The 20,088-nt window shown below is 39.2% G+C and overlaps 1 protein-coding gene across 1 annotated transcript in view; it reads left to right on the forward strand.

The window, feature by feature from the left end:
• The window catches only part of DEF6 (DEF6 guanine nucleotide exchange factor), a 49,728-nt gene that overhangs the window by 21,450 nt on the left and 8,190 nt on the right, over positions 1 to 20,088 (forward strand). The window contains exons 2-7 of the mRNA XM_039339541.1: positions 906 to 1,046; positions 3,016 to 3,201; positions 14,440 to 14,667; positions 16,712 to 16,858; positions 18,033 to 18,141; positions 18,842 to 19,140. Coding sequence (XP_039195475.1) covers positions 906 to 1,046; positions 3,016 to 3,201; positions 14,440 to 14,667; positions 16,712 to 16,858; positions 18,033 to 18,141; positions 18,842 to 19,140 — 1,110 coding nt within the window. The remainder of the gene's footprint in view (positions 1 to 905; positions 1,047 to 3,015; positions 3,202 to 14,439; positions 14,668 to 16,711; positions 16,859 to 18,032; positions 18,142 to 18,841; positions 19,141 to 20,088) is intronic.

Genomic DNA, 20,088 nt, shown 5'->3' on the forward strand with positions numbered 1-20,088 from the left:
ACTTCCATTTGATTAGTCCTGGTGAAGTTTGATCCTGACATATTCCTTCTGGCAAAATAAAATAGAAAACTATCAGAACCAAGATGCTTTTCCTCTTCTCCTCCTCCTCCCTCCTCTTACTCCCTCCTCAGCTGGTGTTTTGGTCACTTCCCTGCTTGCATGAGCCTGCACAATTCCTGTTTCCACCCAAGGTCTGCATGCTTGGGCATCCAACCCAGTGTTGAAGTTGAAGGGTTTTTGTTCGGTGTCTGCTTTTCCAAAATCATGATCTTCCGGAGAATCCCTAGTGACCTCTCGTGGAATCCTAGGATTCCACAGAACCCTGGTTAAGAAAACCTGCATGAGGAGGCTAAAATAGGATTGGCTAGTTTGTGGGTTCATTGCATTTTATGAGCAGAGCCAGAAGAGAGTTTTCACACAGGCATTATAAATGTCTTCTGTATGTAAAGATACAAACCCGTTTTAGTTGAGAGAAGGAAGTAGTATAGAGGGAAAGGGTTAAAGTACATTGTGTACATTATTTTGCATTCAAGGCTGTATATTCTGTTGCCGTAAGATGCTAGTTAATGTTCTGAGAGGTTCTAAAAGTCTTGAATACTTTATCTTTGCTCAGATAAATAATTTTTAAGGGAGAAGGGACTGCAATAATTTGTTATCTGATATGGCCTTTTCCTAGTCAATAGTATTGGGGGATGGACACATTAGCAAATATGCTAGTTGTTCATATGTCTGTTCAGAAATAGGGCCAATTATAGTTTCCGTAAAGATGTGAGAATGACAGCCACTAAGTTCATCCTGTTTAGCATGTGAATGAGACAATAATGTAAAAAACAAACAAACAAACAAGCATGCATCCCATATTGTATCTAATTCATTACTGAATACTTGTTCCCTTAGTGTCCCAGGTGCTTTCTCACAACCTCTACACTGTGCTTTGTATTCCCCATGATCCTGTAGCTTTGGAGGAGCATTTCAAAGATGATGATGATGGTCCAGTATCGAGTCAGGGATATATGCCATATCTCAACAAATATATCCTGGACAAGGTAAGCCTTTTTTTCTTTCATTCACTTAGATAGCCTGAAGTTCAGCCTCTCTGATATTTTGGATTAGCTGGTAGTTCCAGTTTTTGCTGGGAGGTTAATGTTTTCAGGAAGACTTTTTGACCAGTTAGTTCTTTGTTTTTACAATTACTTTGCATATGCAAGAAGGAAAATGGTTTCTATTCCATAAAAAGAGAAGCCTTTAGATCTCTATTCCCAAAGGATAACATGGATACATGTTTATGTGGCTTACATAGAAAAAAAATGTTATTAATTGAATGCGCTGTTGTCTAATGTCAAGACAGATGGTTATTCTGTATCACAGGAATTTTGCTGGGATCAACAATTAATTAGCACATTGTTGGAAAGCCCTCTATTCAGGAATGTGCTAAAAAAAAGGTGTGAAACAGGACCTATAATAGTATGCCCAACCTTGATGTGCTCACGATGTGTTGGTATATGAAATATAATGGCTTAAAGTTATGCTTACTGGGAACTATGGGGGGTATACTGTAATATAATATATTTGAGTGCAAGCAATTGGAGAAAATTAATTTACAACAATAACAGAGAAAACTGGAAAATTCTGAATACAATTTGCTTAAGAATTAGTATGTTGTCTTTATAATGTATTAAGAATATCATGTTCCTGAAACTTCTGAAAATTGATCTGGAATTACTTTGACCACAGTTCCATGACCATGATGGTGGAGTTGAAGCTGTTCAGACTTGCATCTATACATGTTTCATATCTCCTTCCTTTTTTACAGCAGAAGAACAGTCAGAATTATAATTCCAAACCTTTACAATAACACTTTTTTAAACGTCAGAAAAATCCCATGATAATCAAATCTTTATCTTTTGATAATGGCAGCCATGTTAACTGCATGCTACAGGTATATATAATTATAGCAGTGTTTACAGAACTCCATGTATTCTGTTATGGTCTAAAGTTCAAAGTTATTTATAGTATGAAACTCAGAAAAAATCAGTTTGGCTAGTTTATAAGCAGGTTAGCGATAGAATGTTTCCAGTATTTCTTGCTCCATCTCCAGAACTGTTTATACATTTTAAAAAAAAAAATATCAGTTTATGACTTTTAAAGTAAGGAAGGCACCAAACAAACATTTAAATGGACAAACAGGGAGGAGGAAGAGGAAGAATAAAGCCTGCTTGGTGCATAGGGAGGAAGATAGAGAGAAAGGGGGATTAGCTGCATTGTTGTGGAGTCAAAGGTCAAAGGTTGTGATCTTTACAACTCTCACTTTGATGATGTTCTCACATATTTTGAAAACTTGACTTTGCTCCTAGACCTAGGGGTAGAGTTTATTTATTAACCTAGCACTAATCTATTTATATTCAGCACTACTGAAGAAGAAATTTATATTTCTTCTTTTTCTTCACTGGAAAGGAAAAGTGCTTTACTTGAAGGCAAATATTTTTGCATAGAGGAAATGAACAAAGCATACAAAGCAGAAAGCTGGTATAGCATTGTGATAAAGAGATTAAGTTGTGCATCAAGAAGGCTCAAGTCTGCATCTTACCTCTATCAAGCAACCATCAGTTATAATATACAGTCACCTCCCCCATCACCATGATATGAGAGATAATACACTGATGGCAAAAAAAAAAAAAAATACAGCACTGATTTATGTCCTTATTTATTTATTTGTCAGATTTAGGTACTTCCCATCTCTCTCTCTCTCAGAGATGAAATATTACTATATTTATAACTCATAACTCAGCCTTCATGCCCTTTGGTGAGCCAGTGGAAGAGATATTTTTTCTGGCTTTGGAGTTGTACTAAGGAATTGGCACACATTTGACAAGCAAATGTGGCTGATTTTGCTGCCAAATTTTGGTAACAATTAGGGGCTTGGAACTATCTGTTGGCTGGGGTTTCTCAGCCCATTTTGGAGAACAATTATTTGTCTCTCAGTAAAAATGAATAACTTCTGATTTGCTTTTGCAGGTAGCAGAAGGAACTTTTGTCAAGGAGAGTTTTGATGAACTTTGTTGGACATTGACAGCAAAGAAGAATTATAATCCAGATAAGAACGGGAACAGTGTTGTATCCCATGAAGATGCTTTCAAACTATGGTGCCTCTTTAACTTTCTCTCTGAAGACAGATACCCTCTTGTTATGGTCCCAGATGAGGTATGATTGCATTAAAGTTTTTTTTTATAAAAATTGTTCTTGCTTTAATTATATTATTATGGTGATTATTTGAAACTCAGTGTTGTGGCATGGCAAGTATCTGCAGCTAACTTATCCAGATATTTATATATAGATTTGCAGATCTTTACTATGCAATATCTTGTGATCTGATAAATTACTCTAATTTGCATTTTGTGTTTCCAGATGATAATTCTTTTGAAAAAGCCTTCCATAACTTGACATTAGATTAAAAAAAAAACCTCTCCTTAATTTTGTTATGGTCTCCCTCTGAAGGGGTTGCCCTCACATTTGTCTCTGTGGGCCTATATTTTTAGCTTTTTGTTTATACATTTTGCAAAAATATCACTGTACATTTGGATGCAGCTGATTTATTTTATAAATCAAAAACAGCAGTTTGGAATACAGATGGATGAGTTAGTGTATTTCTAATAACTGTAGTTTTCATTTGTAAGACTATTATATTGCATTTTAAGAATAAGTTATACATTGAAAGGAAATCCCCCAATAGAAAACATTATTTAAAGATATATATTTAGATTCACTTTTATTTTTATCAATGGGTACATGAGTAGAGAATACATGAATATCCTAAACCATCAAACAAACTACTCAAATTGAAGAACAATTGCCAGGAAATGTGTAGTTTGAGGCTTCTGTTAAGGTTAGTCATGCATGCAGATGTCCTCACCATGTGTGTGTATTTGGGGACAGAGATAGAAAATCACCTAGTACGCACAATGACAGGATGTGGGATGTGTTTTAAATCTTTTTCTTTTACGCACAGAATAGCTGATATGGGTTGCAGCAACCATTCTAGGCTCACTGATATATCTTTCCAAAAAGAAAGTATTATTGCATGCATGATTTCCCTTTTCTCTGGAGATTGAAACAGAGTATATGTGGAGATCAAATGAAAGATTACTTCCAGTTACCTTGTAAGGTAGATTTGCCTGAGAGAAAGAAACTGGTCCAAAATCATCTAGTGCCTTCTGTGGCTTGATAGCAGCCTGACTTTGGGATTTCCCAGCTTCAGTTCAACCTCTCAACCACCATGCTAATTTGATTCTATAATCAATTAATGACTCCGTATAATTAACTCTTTAAAATGATTAATTGTAGTCAGGAAACGCTGCCCAGTGAAGTAGAACTACTAATAATAACTCTAAATTCCACAGGGCTTGCTGATAAAAAGAAAGTTTTTTTTAACATTTTTTTAACATTTTTAACCTCACTTGTTTTGGCCTGAAATCCAGACTAGCCAGAAATGAACATATCATCTTCCTGGCTCTTGTACTTTCCCTCATCATCTGCAGGTGGATGTAGTCAACTTTCTTTTCCTTCACACTCTGCTGTCTTCTAGATTGCCTCATCCCACTCCCCCCTGACTATTCTTCAGCAGAAAAAAAGCATTGCGTGAATATGAAGTCACCAACTAGGCTTCCTGTTTACACCAAAGTATTTCCTATTTCTTTAAATTTAAAAAAAAAATCTCAGAAAACTACAGTTGTTTGAAGTCGAGTTTCAGTTAATATTTTGTTCTGAAGAGAAAAATCAACATCTTGGAGCAGTACTTTTATTGATACTGCAGTTCTGAGCCCAAAGAATTTAAATGCTCTTTCATCCGCATTCTGGGTTCAACTGGGTAGTGGTAGGCTTTCAAACTTGGGCTAGTTGGGTGTGAGATGCATAGGAGATCCAGGCCTGAGGCACTGAAAGATGCACCAAGATAGTGCTCTCCATGTGAAGAGTTGTTTGAATCTTCCCGCAATGTGGCTTCAACATAGCGTTGCTCAAAAACAATGCTATCTTAGGGCAAGCTTAAGAGATATGATGGGAGAATACAAATAACAACTTCCTGTAAGCCAGCGGTTCTCAACCTTTGGGTCGCAACTCTATTTGGGGTCGAACGATCATTTCACGGGGGTCGCCAAACAAGGCTGTCCGCTATTTCCCCCCCATTTTTCCCCCCTTTTCTTTAGCTGTGCTACTCCCTCTTATTCTATTGGCTTTTGAAAGCCAATAGAATAGACTCTATTCACGAGAGTCTATTCTACTGGCTTTCGAAAGCCAATAGAATAGACTCTCTTGAATAGAGTCTAATTCTATTGGCTTTCAAAAGCCAATAGGAATTGTCCAGGTTGTCTCTGTCCTGCTGAGACCGCCAAAAGCCCCAGTCTGCAAACGGTGCTGCAAGGAAAGCTTCCCTCCCTGCAGAGCAACTACTAAAAGTAAGTAAAAGAGGGTCAGGGGTGGGAGGTGGCATGCCAGTGAGTGCAGGGAGGGTTTCTGGCACGCGTGGGGCCCGGCGGGTGCCTTACCTGCCTGGGCTGGGCCCGCTGGTAGCCCAGCCGGTGGTCGCCCTGCGTCATCGCTGCCGTTTGCCATGGCCGCCCAGGAGCACCTGGGCCTGCCTGCCGCCGCCCCGAACGGGCGGCGGCCAAGGTAAGGCTAGCAGGGCAGCAGCGGGCACAGGGAGGGTTTCTGGCATGCGTGGGGCCCGGCGGGTGCCTTACCTGCCTGGGCTGGGCCCGCTGGTAGCCCAGCCGATGGTCGCCCTGCGCCGTCGCTGCTCCTTGCCATCTAGGCTCGGATGGCTCAGGGGGCGGCACCATGCATGCACGGCGCTCCCAGGCAGGGAAAGTCCTGGACTTACGACCGGTTGGGTAGTCCTGGACTTACGACCGGTTGAGGGTCGTGGCATTAAAAAGGTTGAGAACCACTGCTGTAAGCAATAGTAGCAGCCACACTTTCAGTATCAGGAAAAAAAAATCTGTGAGCCCTTTCATTCAGAATAGAGTTGGAAAGGGACCTTGGAAGTCTTCTAATGCAACCTCCTGTTCAAACAGGAGACCCTATAACATCTCAGACAAGTGGCTGTCCAGTCTTGTCTTAAAAACCTCCAATGATGAAGCACCCACAACTTCTGAAGGCAACTCGTTCCACTGGTTAATTGTTCTCACTATTAAGAAGCTTCTCCTTAATTCCAGATTGCTTCTTTCTTTGATTAGTTTCCATCCATTGTTTCTTGTCCTCTGGAGGCTGCCCTTGCAAAGATGGCAAAAGGCTTTGCAAACAGAGGAAGGCTTCGATGTTTCAAGCCTCCCCTCCATTTGCAAAGCCTTTTGCCGCAGATCTCATCCTGGCCTTCGTTTGCAGAGAACATAGGCCTAAAGTACCCTGAGATCACCTGAGATCAATAGCATGAGATCTTGCACTACTGATCTTGCCTGATCTTGCAGTACTTTAGGCCTCCATTCTCTGTGAACATACTGAAAGCCTAAAGCACCAAAGCAGGGTTCAGTCATTCGTAAGGGTGAACGACTGCCGTGGTGCTGCAACATTCATAACCTTGGGACTGTGTCATAAGTATATGACACAGTATAAGTATATGTATGTTATATTGCAACTTTGAACATTCGCTAAGGGAACTCGCGTAACTTGGGGATTACCTGTATTAGCTTTTTTTGTTGCTGCCGTACACTGCTGGCTCATATTTAAGTGATCTTCCACTAGGATTCCAAGGTCCCTCTTACAGTTACTCTTTTTGAGCCAGGTTTCGCCTAATCCATAGGTCAGCAACCCACGGCTCCGGAGCCGCATGTGGCTCTTTGAGCCTTCTCCTGCGGCTCCCAGCCTCCTCCGCCATTTGCAGAGAGAGACAGAGATAGAGAGAGAGAGAGGCACTTGCGCTTCCCTTCTCTCTCTCTCTCTCTCTCTCTCTCTCTCTCTCTCTCTCTGTGTGTGTGTGTGTGTGTGTGTAAAAGAGAGTGGTCTCACGCTGTTTTCAGACAAGCTGACAAGCTTATTGAGCAGAGCTCCTGCCTTTGCTGCATCGAACCAGGAACCAGGAAGCAGCAGCCCCCCCCCTCTCTCTCACACACATACACACAAACTGAGTGGGGGAAGAGGACTGGCACACCAAGGGCAGGAGAGAGCCAGCCCTATAAGAATGTTTGTCAGCTTATCCAAGAACAACGTGAAACCATCTTGCCAGGTGAGCAGAAGATCGGAGAGAGGGAGGGGGGGGGAGACAGAGAGGGAGAGAGACAAAGAGAGGGAGAGAGAGAGAGAGCTCATGCATAGCAGCCTCTATTTCTTTTTAATTAAATTCTTCAATCAAGATCCCCCCCTTGTGTGTGCATGCGCATGCGCAAGTTTTGCGGCTCCCAGTGTTTTCTTTTCTCTGGGAAATGGGTCCAAGTGGCTCTTTGAGTGTTTAAGGTTACCAACCTCTGGCCTAATCTGTATTTGCACCTTTGGTTTTTCCTGCCTAAGGGTAAAATCTTTCTTTTCTCACATTAAATTTCATTTTGTTGAATATGGCCCATTGTCAGCCACCTATAAATCCATCTGGTGGTGATGCTGCCTATCCCACATTTTTCTAGCTTACCATGAAGTACTTTGTAGTCTACTTTGTCAAATGCCTTGCTGAAATCTACGTATGCTATGTCCACAGCATTTTACTTCACTTTGTTAAAGAATGAAATAAGATTGGTTTGGCATGATCTGTTTTTAACAAACCTGTGCTGGATTCTAGTTATAACTTTATTATTTCTAGATGTTTGCAGTTCTGTTTTTTGATTATCTTTTCCAGTATCTTTTGAGGTATTGATGTTAGGCTGATTGGTCTGTAGTTTCCTGGGTTTGTTTGTTTTTTCCTTTTTTGAAGGTGGGAACCACATTGGCTCTTTTTCAATCCTCAGGCAATTCCCCAATAGTCCAGGATTTTTGAAAGATATGATACAATAATTCTGAGATAATATCTGCCAGTTCCTTTGGAATTCTGGGATGTAATCTGTCAGGTCCCAGTGATTTATGTTCGTCAAGATCAGACAGGTGTTCTCTTACCATTTTCTTTTTTATTTTAATTTTTATTTCTAGTCTGTCTTTTACAGTTATGTTTTTAGTAGTTTCTTTTTGTGTGAAGACTGATGCAAATAATGAGTTAAGCAGCTCTGCTTTCTCTCTAATACCTGCTACTTCCTTGCCATCTTCTTTCTTTAGTGGACCGACTGTGTCTTTGACTTTTTTTTGTTATTATTTATATGTTGTTAGAATTTTTTTTGTTATTTTTGACTTTTGTTACAAGCCTTAGTTCATTTTGAGCCTTATCTTTCCTGATTTCATCTTTGCAATTGTGAGCTATCTGCTGATATTTTGCCTTAGTTATGTGTCCCTCTTTCCATTTTTTGTATTTGTCCTTTTTGTCTTCAGTTTATCAGAGAGATCTTTGGGCAACCATGCTGGTTTCTTCTTTGATTCTAAGAACCCAATAGGATAAATCCTGTTGGGTTGTTAGAATTTGCTCAACCATTTGATTTGCTAACACAAAGCCTGTTTGGCAGAATGGGTTGATGATGACATGTAATGGAGACTTTTTGAGTTTATAAGTTTATATTGAAAGTAATCTTTTGGATATATATTACTAAAAGACAGGGTATGACTATTTGAAATAAATATGAAATATAACTCCTGATAAATTTAGAAGAGCTAATTAAACCATCTTAGTTGATATAGGACAGGTCTTCATATTATAGTTTAGCAGTTTTTCAGGGAGCAGTAGGCTTTGCACTCACACACCTCAGATGTGTTAGTGCTCACTGTGTGAGACACGTGATTAGAATTATCAAGTGTGCAGTTACCATAATTGTGGGGAAGGTATGTTGAACTGAATATGATATCCATGGCAAAGACCCAAGGAACTGGTGAGTAGATCAGGTCCTTGCAACTTCTCTGGGTAAGGAGAGGACAGGAGATTACCCACATGTGTTCCAGATAGCTGATGCTTACAAAGAAACAGGATAGTTTTCAGTGGGTTTGAAAGCTGGCAGATGACAGGATTAGCCATCTGCTTGCAAGTACTGTGGCAGAATCTTTTAAAGGATACTAATAGTAGTTTGCAAAACTCACTTTCTAATCATTTTCAGAAATTGTTCATAAACTACTTCTAAGCTATTAGAGACTTTTAGAATGACAAGTTTAAATTCTGGGTGAGTCTATCTTTAATCCTAAATAAAAGAAAAAAATAATTTTAAGAAGTTTAAAGAATCTGAAAATTTAGCAAAAAGTTAAATAGGTTTTTGATCTGAGAAAGTTTTAAATAGAGTCTGGATAAAATGGAAGTGGAAATATTGAAACTTTTACAATATGATTTTGGAATTAATTATAAACTTCTTGTGGGGTATAGATCCTGTTTTGTTTTTTATAAGATACAGTATAGATAATTTCATTATTTCAAAAATTGGGTATAAGTGGGGACTAAAGATTTTAGACAGAGGAAATATATATAGGCCTGCAAGATGCTTCTGACAATAAAAAAACTGAAGCAGAATTTTGAAGGATGGAATCAGAAAATATCAACAATTTTAGTATTTCTCTTTCTATGGATAGACTATGTCCTATGTCCTTTTTTTTACTTTCCTTTTTCTGTGCACTTTTTACTCCTCTCTATTTTCTATTTCTATTTCCTGTTCTTTCATTAAATTTAGTTTTGTATTTTACTATTATAATAAAAAAACTAACAAAAAATGATCTACAAAAAAGTGTGCAGAAATGAGCTTAGCATGTCAAGATTGGAGAGGCCAAAGTCTTTCTTTAAGAGAAGGGGAGGGGAAGAAACTGCCCATTGTGTTCAATTGTAGGTACATAGTCCAGAAAGGACAGTGACATACTTAAAGGAAGTCCATCATGATGATAAAGAGTCTGGAAAGCAAACACTATGAAGAATAGTTAAAGCAGTGGTTCTCAACCTGTGGGTCGGGACCCCATTTGGGGTCGAACGACCATTTCACGGGGGTCGCCAAACAACGCAGTCCGCCATTTCCCCCCCCCCTTTTCCTTAGCTGTGCTACTCCCTTTTATTCTATTGGCTTTTGACAGCCAATAGAATAGACTCTCTTGAATAGAGTCTAATTCTATTGGCTTTCAAAAGCCAATAGGAATTGTCCAGGCTGTCTCTGCCCTGCTGAGCCCGCCAAAAGTCCCATTCTGCAAACGGTGCTGCACCAGTTAAGTAGTCCTCGACTTACGACCGGTTGAGTAGTCCTCGACTTACGACAGGTTGGGGGTCGCGGCATTAAAAAGGTTGAGAACCACTGAGTTAAAGGGACTAGGAATAAGTAACCTACAAAAAGGAAAGGTAAAACTGTGGCATTCTTCGAATATCTTAAATATTATCACACTAAAGAGGAATTGGATTTATATTGTGTTGCCTGGAAGTTGGATCCAGAACCAGTGCTTTAAATTACAAGTTATTAGACATTAGAAAGAATTTCTAATTTCCTGTCTGTATGAATTGTTAGCCAGTGGAACAGACTGCCTCATGAAGTGGTGAATTGTGCTTCACTAGAGACCTTTAAACATAGCCTGGTCATCTGTCAGAGATGCTGTGATGGGTCTTGCACTGAGCAAAGAGTCTCTATGGTTTCTTTCAGTGCTGTGATTCAGTTTTTATACTGTATATATTTGTAAAATGGTTCTATCAGTGTTTCTCAACCTCTGCAACTTAAGATGTATGGATTCAACTCCCAGAATTCTCCAGCCAGCATGCTAGCTAGGCAGTTCTGGGAGTTGAAGTCCATACATCTTAAAGTTGTTGAAATTGACAATACTGATCTACTGGATAAGGCAAGACGTTAAAGTCCAAGCAGTACAGTACTATTTGGAAAGGGAGAAAATTGTAAAGAATGTAGCTCTGTGGTGCCTTTGTATGCTGTTTCCTTTGTATCACTGTCTCCCAATGATAGGCTGGCCTGGAAAAGAAGCCCAGGCAAAAGTAAAGGGAGCTTTGTGCAATCTGTGTAGTCTGCTGTTGTAGGCTGCACCTGCCACTTCAAAGAAGGAAAAGAGAAGTAATCACATGACTTCCTTAGTGCTTGAGTAAACTCTTAAGGCCACAAGAGCAGGATTTGGATTTTTATAGCTTTTTAGCTGTTAGCACTGGCTTCCAGTGTGCATGTGACATTTCTAAATCAGTGGGTAGGATTAATAACAGGTGGCAAAAAAGCCAGAACTTTAAGGCACTTTCGCATATTACTGCTTCCATTTCTCATTCCCTGAAGACTATTCTGAAGTTGACCAAGCCTATCAGGGCTCTCCTTTCAGCAACCAAAATATGTCATTCAGTCTGTGCCTTCTCCAAGATATATACTCCAAGATACCTGAAGCAACAGCATCTATTTTAGATTGGTAGCTTCCCCTCCCCACCCCACCCACATATTTCTACAACATGTCTACGTTTTTTGTCCATTTCTAAAAGTCAAACCAAATGTGAGCAGTTGCAGAATAGATACTTGTGGTGGGTTGTGGGGGGAGAAGGGGAGATACCAAACACACACAATTCACAGTTACTAAGAGTGGGATTTGTGAAACTTCAAGCCACCTTCCCCTTTAATAAGGAGTTCACTGGAGATTGGAAACACAGTATAAAAAACACAGCTAACCGAATAGCAAGTATCCAAAAGCTCTGCCAAATTTTGTTTTTCCAAATGGAAAGATGACAATGGACAGCTGCAGAACTGTTTGAAAAGTGAGCATTGCAAATTTAGTGTGTTTTAAAAGGCTCTGCTGCTGTTGTAAACAAGATGGCTAATCCTATTGTCTCTCATTGCTCAAATCCATGGAAGATTGCTGCCCTGCAGTGTCTTTACAAGCAGTAACAGCCCAGACCACATGTGGGTAATCTCCTATCTTCTCCTTACCTGGGGAAGTTCCAAAGAACTGGTCTACTCACCAGTTCTCTCATCTTTGCCATTAGCTTAGTTTTGCGGAGCATCTTTAGCTCACCAGTGACAGCAAGACTCCACTGGAGAACTGTTTGAGAGCATTTAAAGTGCCCAAAGTTTGAATAATAGTGTACAGATAGGCACTTCTTAAAGGTGAGCTACACAAAAGCATCATATATACACATTATTTGTATGTTATGTAGTTATCGTTATAGTTCCTTCAAAACATGTATCATGATATGATCACACTCATTGACTTCTGCACCCAGTATCCTAGAAAAAAATGTTTCATGAATTGGGGGCAGCCACTGAAAAGACTAGGGTTTCTTTTCTTCATTCAAACAATGGCTTATTTATAAGATACCCAGCATGTCTGAATGCATGGATAGAAACACAGACATGCACTTTGGCTAACTTGGATCTACGATGTGAAAAGCTTTAAAGTAATAACCAGCATTTGATGTTCAGACCAGAAATGGATCCATTGTTGATGGCATAGTATACTTGTGACACGATCATAGCTCCCAGTCTCAGTTGTCTAGGAAGTACATTCTGAAGAACTAGTTTTGGAATAAGCTTTCTTCCACTGTATATAGAAAATTCTGGTAGTCTAACTAGGAGATGAAAGCAAAGATAGCTAGATGTTGAATAGGAGGCTTACAGTGGAAAATAAATATAGGTCCATTGGAAAATAATATGGGTAAGGAAATAGGTTGTTTTTCTGAAGTAATATAGTGTGTTAGAAATAAGCTTAAGCAGAGAAGAAACTCTGTTTCTGTATACCTAGTACTCCTCCCATTCTTCCATACAACAAGAACTTTGTGAGGTAAATTGGCTATGGCAGAATTTTTGAGGTCTATGAGAGAAAAAGTTGATTTTCAAAGCAAGGCTAAGGTCAGATGGACATTTTTAGCCATATCTTTTAGCTGAAGCTCTTGTCCATCTATTATTAGTGGATCTATGAGAAAGAGGATTGGATAGCTTACCCTGCCTTAATGTACAAGAAGTCTTCACTTATCCTCCCTAAATGGGACTGAAATTTCTATCACTAAGCAATGTAGTGATTAGGTGAAATATTGTGCTGCTTAGCAACCGCAGTTTCTGTAGTTGCTGTAGTCCCAGTTGCAGTTGTTAGGTCAGGACCTCACAGTTTTCCTGCCCTGCCATGCTCACCTCCTCTTCAGTTCCCACCATTCACCTATCTCCCCCCCATCTCTGTCCTTTTGGCCACCCTACACTCCATTTCCTCTGCTGTCCACCAGCTCTGCCACTCATAGCTGATCTTCATCGTTTTCTTCCTCCCCCTGCTGGTGAAGTGCACCCAGCCTGGCCCTTCATGAGGCAGCTGCTGACCATGCAAAGGCTACTTGAAGCCATGTGTAGAGTGGTGGGGAAGCAGGGTGGGAGAGGTGGTGGAGCACAAGGCAACATGGTTGGCAAAGTGCAGGGCAGCCAAAGAGGCAGAGATGGAGTGGGGGAGGGGAAATAGACAGGTGAGAAGAGTTGAAATGCACCTATGGTTGTAAATGCAAGCATGCTGCCATTTACCAAAATTTTGATCATGTTATATATAACAGGACTGCTGTAACAGTTGTAACTTCCAGGACCAGGTGTAAGTGCCATTTGTTCAGCCCTTGTTGAATGTTCAGTCATATATTTGAATAGTTGCTGAATGAATGTTAAGTGAGGGCTATCTATTAAGTGAGGCAAGTTCCTTGTATGTCCAATCACACTTGGCCAATAAAGAATATTCCAATTACAATCTCTAATCCCCCATGCCATCACTCTGCTAAACAACTAATTCCCACAACACTGTCAAACTACCTGGTAGGGCTATATTACTATTATCCTTCTCATCTTTCCTATTACCTATTTCTTTTGACTATAACTTTGTTGCTTGTATCTTACAATTTATATTAATTGTTTTATTTAGTATTGTAGTATGATTTATGTTGATTGTTTATTTAGTATCCTATAATTATCACTGAGTGTTGTATCTTATGATTTATGATGTATGTATTTTGTGATGATTATGATCATGATTTATCACTTGTTGCTCGTATATACAATGAGAGTTTATGCTTTGGAGACAAATTCCTTGTGTGTGAATTTGTCTCCAATCACATAGCCAATAAAGAATTCTAATTCAAATTCTAAATGTAGGCTGGTATACATATCTAATTTTCAACCCTCTGTAACTTAACCCATTTTCTTGATTTTATGCCACTAAAAAGATTCTTTGTATATCCTCCTTTCTTGGTTACCATATGTGCTGATAATACTGTTACTTTGGGCTTGACACCCGGTGAAGTATCTGAGAGTGGTTTTGAACCTAATTTCCCTCTTGCCAGTTCAACACCTTAATCGCTATACCATTTTAGCCTGCCCATGTCCCATGTTATTTTAGAAAGAGAAAGTCTACATGAATGTAGAGGTGTTCCAAAGGTAGGATGTTTGGCTGTTGGTTTACCCTGATGTTGCTCATTTTTTTCAGGTGGAATACCTCTTGAAGAAGATATGTACAGCTATGAGCATTGAGCTTAATAGTGGGGAATTAGATGACTATCTTTCCCAAGAGACCCAGCAACAGAATGGTTTAACAGTCTGGCAATTTCTTGATTTGGTGAACTCTGGCCGATTACTACGTGGACTTGAGCGTGAGGCCATTAGCATGGCCATTGAAGAGGTTTACCAAGAGATCATTGGAGATGTGCTCAAACAGGTAAAGAATTATCTCTCAATTAGAAAAACTGAACAAATGGCTTTTACAAAAATAGATTAAAAAAACAGGTAAAAATTTAAGAGTAAGGCCACTGAAGGCACTGAATCAATTATGGCTACTTTATTTCCTATGTTATGAGATTTAAAATGAGACACCAAACTATCTCATGTCCATGTGCTTCTGTTAAGTGTCTGGCTGGGATTATGAAAACTTATGATCTGTGGCAGATCTTTTCTCTTTAGGAAAATCCTTACTGTCTTGTCAAGGAGAACATTTGCTGGGCATTCTGGTTATCCATCGAATAACAATATCAATTGGATTAATTAGATGGAAAATATTATCTAATTTATGACAGTAATGAGAGGAGAAAAATATTGGCAAGTGCAGATAGTCCTTGACTTACAACAGTTCGTTTAATGCACAAGTTACAACGGCACTGAAAAAAGTGATTTATGACTGTTTTTCACATTTATGACTGTTGCAGCATCCTCATGATCACATGATCAACATTAAGACACTGGGCAGTTGACTCAGATTTATGATGTTTGCTGTGTCCCGGGTTCATGTGATCCCCTTTTGTGACCTTCTGAAAAGCAAAATCAGTGAGGAATCCAGATTCACTTAACAACTGTGTAACTAACTTAAAAATCACAGGGATTCATTGAACAACTGTGGCAAGGAAGGACGTAAAATGGGGGCAAAACTCACTTAACAAAGGTGTCCCTTAGCAACAGAAATCTGGGGGCTCAGTTGTGGTTGTAAGTTGAGAATTACCTGTAAAAAAAAAAGTGAAAATTCCTACTTGGTTAGAGACCAGTGAATCTGCCTTGATTATGTGCAGTCTCCTACATCTTATCAGCAGGGAAAAAAAATCACAAGAGAAGGGCAGAGCTGGCTTGCAAGCTCACACTCTTCCTTTGTGACTGTTATTGCATCACTCTGACTGTTCAATTAGCCATATATACACTTCCCCCATTGTGCCTGTAGCTAAATGGCATGATACACCACTGTTATCTGTTCCTGTTTGGCTCACAATCAGGAAATAAAGTTTGTTCATAGCTGGGTTCTGCTTTGCATTTGTTCCTGCTCGTGTTCTCAAAAATGCTTATCTGGTGCATGTAACTGAACCCTAAGACCATCCCCAATGGTTTAAGACATCTTGAAATGAAAGGGTGTGGATTTTGAGTTTTGATTTGAGGATTTTAATTTGGGGATGATTGAGATCACCAACCCTCTACCTTGCTGCCAGCATCTCTGCACAAAGAGGAAGGAAAGCGAGTCAGCATTCCTGACAGCCACAAATCATATGAGTAGGAGCAAACCAGGGTGCAGGAGAATCAGTCTATGGCACATACAGAAGCAACAAAGACTGCAGCACAAAATCTCATGCAAGGTGGTGATAGTTTCTTTTTCTCCACTTTAATTTATCACTTCAGAACTATTATAAGGTATTGATTGCCTAGATGGTTTGTTGTTCTATTCCATCATACAGTATGCTGAAATATCTGAAATATAGTTAAATAGGCTGTTCTTACTTGTACAGAAAAATAAAATGGTGGAACAGACTGTAACAATTTGGGCTACAAGTGGTGGATCTCTGTTCTGGATAGCCCTCTATATAAAAAGTTAGAACATAAGGAAATTAATCTAGGTGAGTAGGTGGGGGTTGGTTTTACCTTTCAGCCAACTGTGTTGATTTTCTATTCATGTAGAATGGTTAACAAAGAGGAACATTCAAATGTGGTACCAGCTCAATTCTTTGCAATCCAATTTGCCACTAAAGGATTTTGCTTCTCAGTGGAATAGGACAAGCACTACTTAAGAAGCCCTGCATTGACATGTGATGCATAGTATCCACATAGTTGCTTGGTAATGGGTCAAATTGCATAGTTCGCAGCCAGCCCATACTGTAGATGTGGCCTGAATGTGATTTGGCCTCTTTTTGTAACATATTTTTTCGGGGGTTAAATGGTCTTTTGTAAAGAGCTTTTGTATAAATCTTTCATTATGATGTGTCTGCTTTTCCTCTTCATTCCCACTATAGGGCTATCTGTGGAAGAAAGGCCACCTAAGAAGGAACTGGTGTGAGCGATGGTTTACTCTGAAGCCCAGTGATCTCTCATATTATGTGAGTGAAGAACGTAAAGAAAAGAAAGGGAGCATTTGTTTGGACAGAAATTCATGTGTGGAGGTAATTGGATATTTTTTGTTGCAAAAAGAGCATGTTGGCCTTTTATGAAATGGTGACTAGTATGTTGTTTTATTAAGAGATTAGTAATGTATGTTAGCCTGATGCCAGTAAATAATTGGTTCCTGAGGAGTGGTGCTTTTTCTTCCAGCTTTAAGCCAGGTTTAAAAATGTGATGCTCTCCAGGTATTCTCAGATCTTGAAGACAATACAATATGTAAAAGCCAAAATGTAAATTTCCACTAGTTTTACATTTCTAACAAGTACAAGATTTATCTTTTCAAGAGTTTAAAAAATAGAAAACATGTTGTTCCCTAAACAGCACAAACTTTCTTCCACTCTACTCCAAATAGAAATTGCTTTTACTGAAAGGAAAAAATAAGTAGTGACTCCCTTTTCCGATCAGCAGAGGTACTAGTAATGACTCAAGCCCAAATTCTCATGCAGCTTGGTGGTATTTTTTTTTCCTTCAGTTTGGTTTAGCTCTTCAGAACCTTTAAGGTGATCTAGATTATCAATTACATCAAAATTTACAGAGTATGTAAATGTATTCCAATTGGCCATGGGTTTGTCCAATGCTGGGTTTGTCCAATGTATCCAACCAATTTGGCTATCCCCCGTGCCCCAAATTCTTAAAACTATTTGCATTTCTGCATAACTCTCAGTTCTGAAGAAATTATTTGCTTATCAGCATTATTATTGTCTTTGTCATGTCTTTCGCATATTCTGGCTAGAATTAAGAGATTGAAAAGAATTAGGATTTGAATATGGATTTGGGTCTATTTATATAAAGATGGAGAAGTGAGGGGCAAATTTTCCATTAGAAAAAAAAAGAGGATTCAAAAAGGAATTTGACTTGTAAGGTTTTGTAAGGTTTTCCCAATTATTCTACTCCTGTGATAGGTAAGAATATCACTTCAATCATTGGGAAATTAATATAGTTATATTAATATGCTTAAAGTTGTCTCAATGAGCTAAAAAAAGCTATTTATGTAGCCTGTCTATAAAATTGTAATAGGAATGTGGTGGTTCCTAACTTGGGAGATGACATAGGAAAGGGGGCCATCTTCAACTAGGTTGGAAGCAACAGATTTTGTGCTTATTAATAATGAAGTCTCCACTGTTTCACCTGAGATTATAGCTAAGTTTTAAATTTCTCTTCTTTTCTGATTCAAAGATTTTGCCTGATAAAGACGGGAAACGTTGCATGTTCTGTGTGAAAACATCTTCACGAACCTATGAAATGAGTGCCTCAGATACCAAGCAAAGGCAGGAGTGGACACTGGGTGAGTATTCTCATAGTGCTTTGCATTGCTGCATTACGGTTTTCTCTTGAGAGGATCTGAGAGGAAGAAGTTGGACTGCTTAATAGCAAGTTTGTCATTTTTTAGGCAAATTTCTTTATGGACTGGCCATCTTCTTGTAGAGCATTACTGAACTAAATCAGATTGCTAGTATTCTTACCAAAGGTTAAAAGCATCTGCGCTTTAGAGTTAATGTCAGTGTTGGAACTAGTTTTGGATTTGAATGCAGGTTCTTTTAACCATGTTCTTTTGGTGATCTTTATAGAGATCCCTGTGGAGACCCCAAATTAAACAAGTATGAAGTAGGGTTGGTTTTTTTTTTTTTTTTTTTTTTGCCTCAATTTGCAATAAAGTTTCCTTGGGAAGACTGTTCCACAGTAGAATGGCAAAATCATTTAAACAAAATTACAGCAATTCTATTGAAAACAGTTACAACAATAAAAAATTAATGCAAACTAAAAGAAAAGAAATGTTTCCCAAACTACACTGAGTTGTGTAAGCTTGTCTATTCACAGCTGCCACTTTTGCTGCTCTGGAATCTGTTTTGGCAAATTGCAGCATATTGATCTAACACTTGTGGTTGACTGATTTTATATCCTGAGGCAAAAGGTGCTCCTTGAGTTCTCTGACTAAGAGAGCAAAGGGTTGGGGCCCTACTGGACGCTTCTGGTTCCTTCGGCAGCCATCCAGATGGCCATCCGTCTCCAAGCAGAAGGTAAGAAGTCTCTGCACAAGGACTTAAAGCAGAAGAGGAGGGAGCAGCGGGAGCAGCGAGAGCGAAAGAAGGCTGCCAAGGAAGAGGAGATGCAACGCCTGAAGCAGTTGCAGGAAGAAAAGGAGCGCAAGCTGCAGGAACTGGAGCTGCTCAAAGAGGCTCAGAAGCAAGCAGAACTTTTACTCCACGAAGAAGAGCAACGGCGTCAGCAGCAACACGAGGAGATGCAGAAGATGTTGGAAATTCAGCTTCAGGAAGCAGAACAGGTATGCACGCTCAAAGCAGGCCCTGGGAGAGCCAGAGCCTGTTAAAGATATTATATCAATCAATGCAATAGAAATGATTCAAATATGATGGCATTTTTGAATGGTTTGCTCAGTTCCTTGGCTTCTTTTCATGTAAAACAAGTTTTTGGGGCATTTAGAGTAAACTTTCTGGTTCAGGTAGAATCCATCTATTTGAAATGCAGAAAGTAATGCAAGTTTGCCTCACTTAACTAAAGTTGAGCATCATCATTTCATTGCCTAATAACTCTAAGCGTGGTTTTCTTATGATATCCCTAAATAGCTAAGGGCAGGCTAACAGATCAAGAGTAAACGGGGGGGGAAGTAATGGGCAAATATGTTGTATGACCATACAGAATGTGGTGAAGGAGGATGTACAACCTCAGTCAGTTTCTTATATAGGCCTAAGGAAGCAGACTAAATATTTATGGGTTATACTGTACAGGTTGTAACAAGTTTCTTAATAACAAGATAAACTGCTTTCCGTCATGAATAAGTTCACTATAAATATGGACCTGCCGTGAGATTTCTACTCCCTGTTATTTGTGGCATACTCTTGACATTTTTAATGCAGACAAAGCTCTAATTTTTAGTACATCAGGTAGTACTCTGCCTGTGTATGAGATGAACAGTAGCAGAAAAGAATGTTGCATTTGGAGAAGACTCATGCCATCCAATTTAGGATAACAGTGACCTCTGTCTGCCAAAAAAGGTAATGCAAAAATCTTAAATGCCAGCATAGTCTAGTGGTCTAAATGTGGGACTAAGAAGTCACTTGCTCTCATTCAACCTACCACACAGGATTTCTGGTTTTGGGAAACAAAAAAACGGAGGAAATAATGCAATATAAGCTCTGTTGATCTTCCAGAGGAAAAGCGTGTTATAAATCTAACAATTAATTAAGGTTCTTTGTTCTAGGATTGAGTGATT

The sequence above is a fragment of the Crotalus tigris genome, unplaced genomic scaffold (genome assembly GCF_016545835.1).
Source record: "Crotalus tigris isolate CLP2741 ecotype Arizona unplaced genomic scaffold, ASM1654583v1 scf7180000017550.10884619, whole genome shotgun sequence".
Classification (NCBI taxonomy): Eukaryota; Metazoa; Chordata; class Lepidosauria; order Squamata; family Viperidae; genus Crotalus; species Crotalus tigris.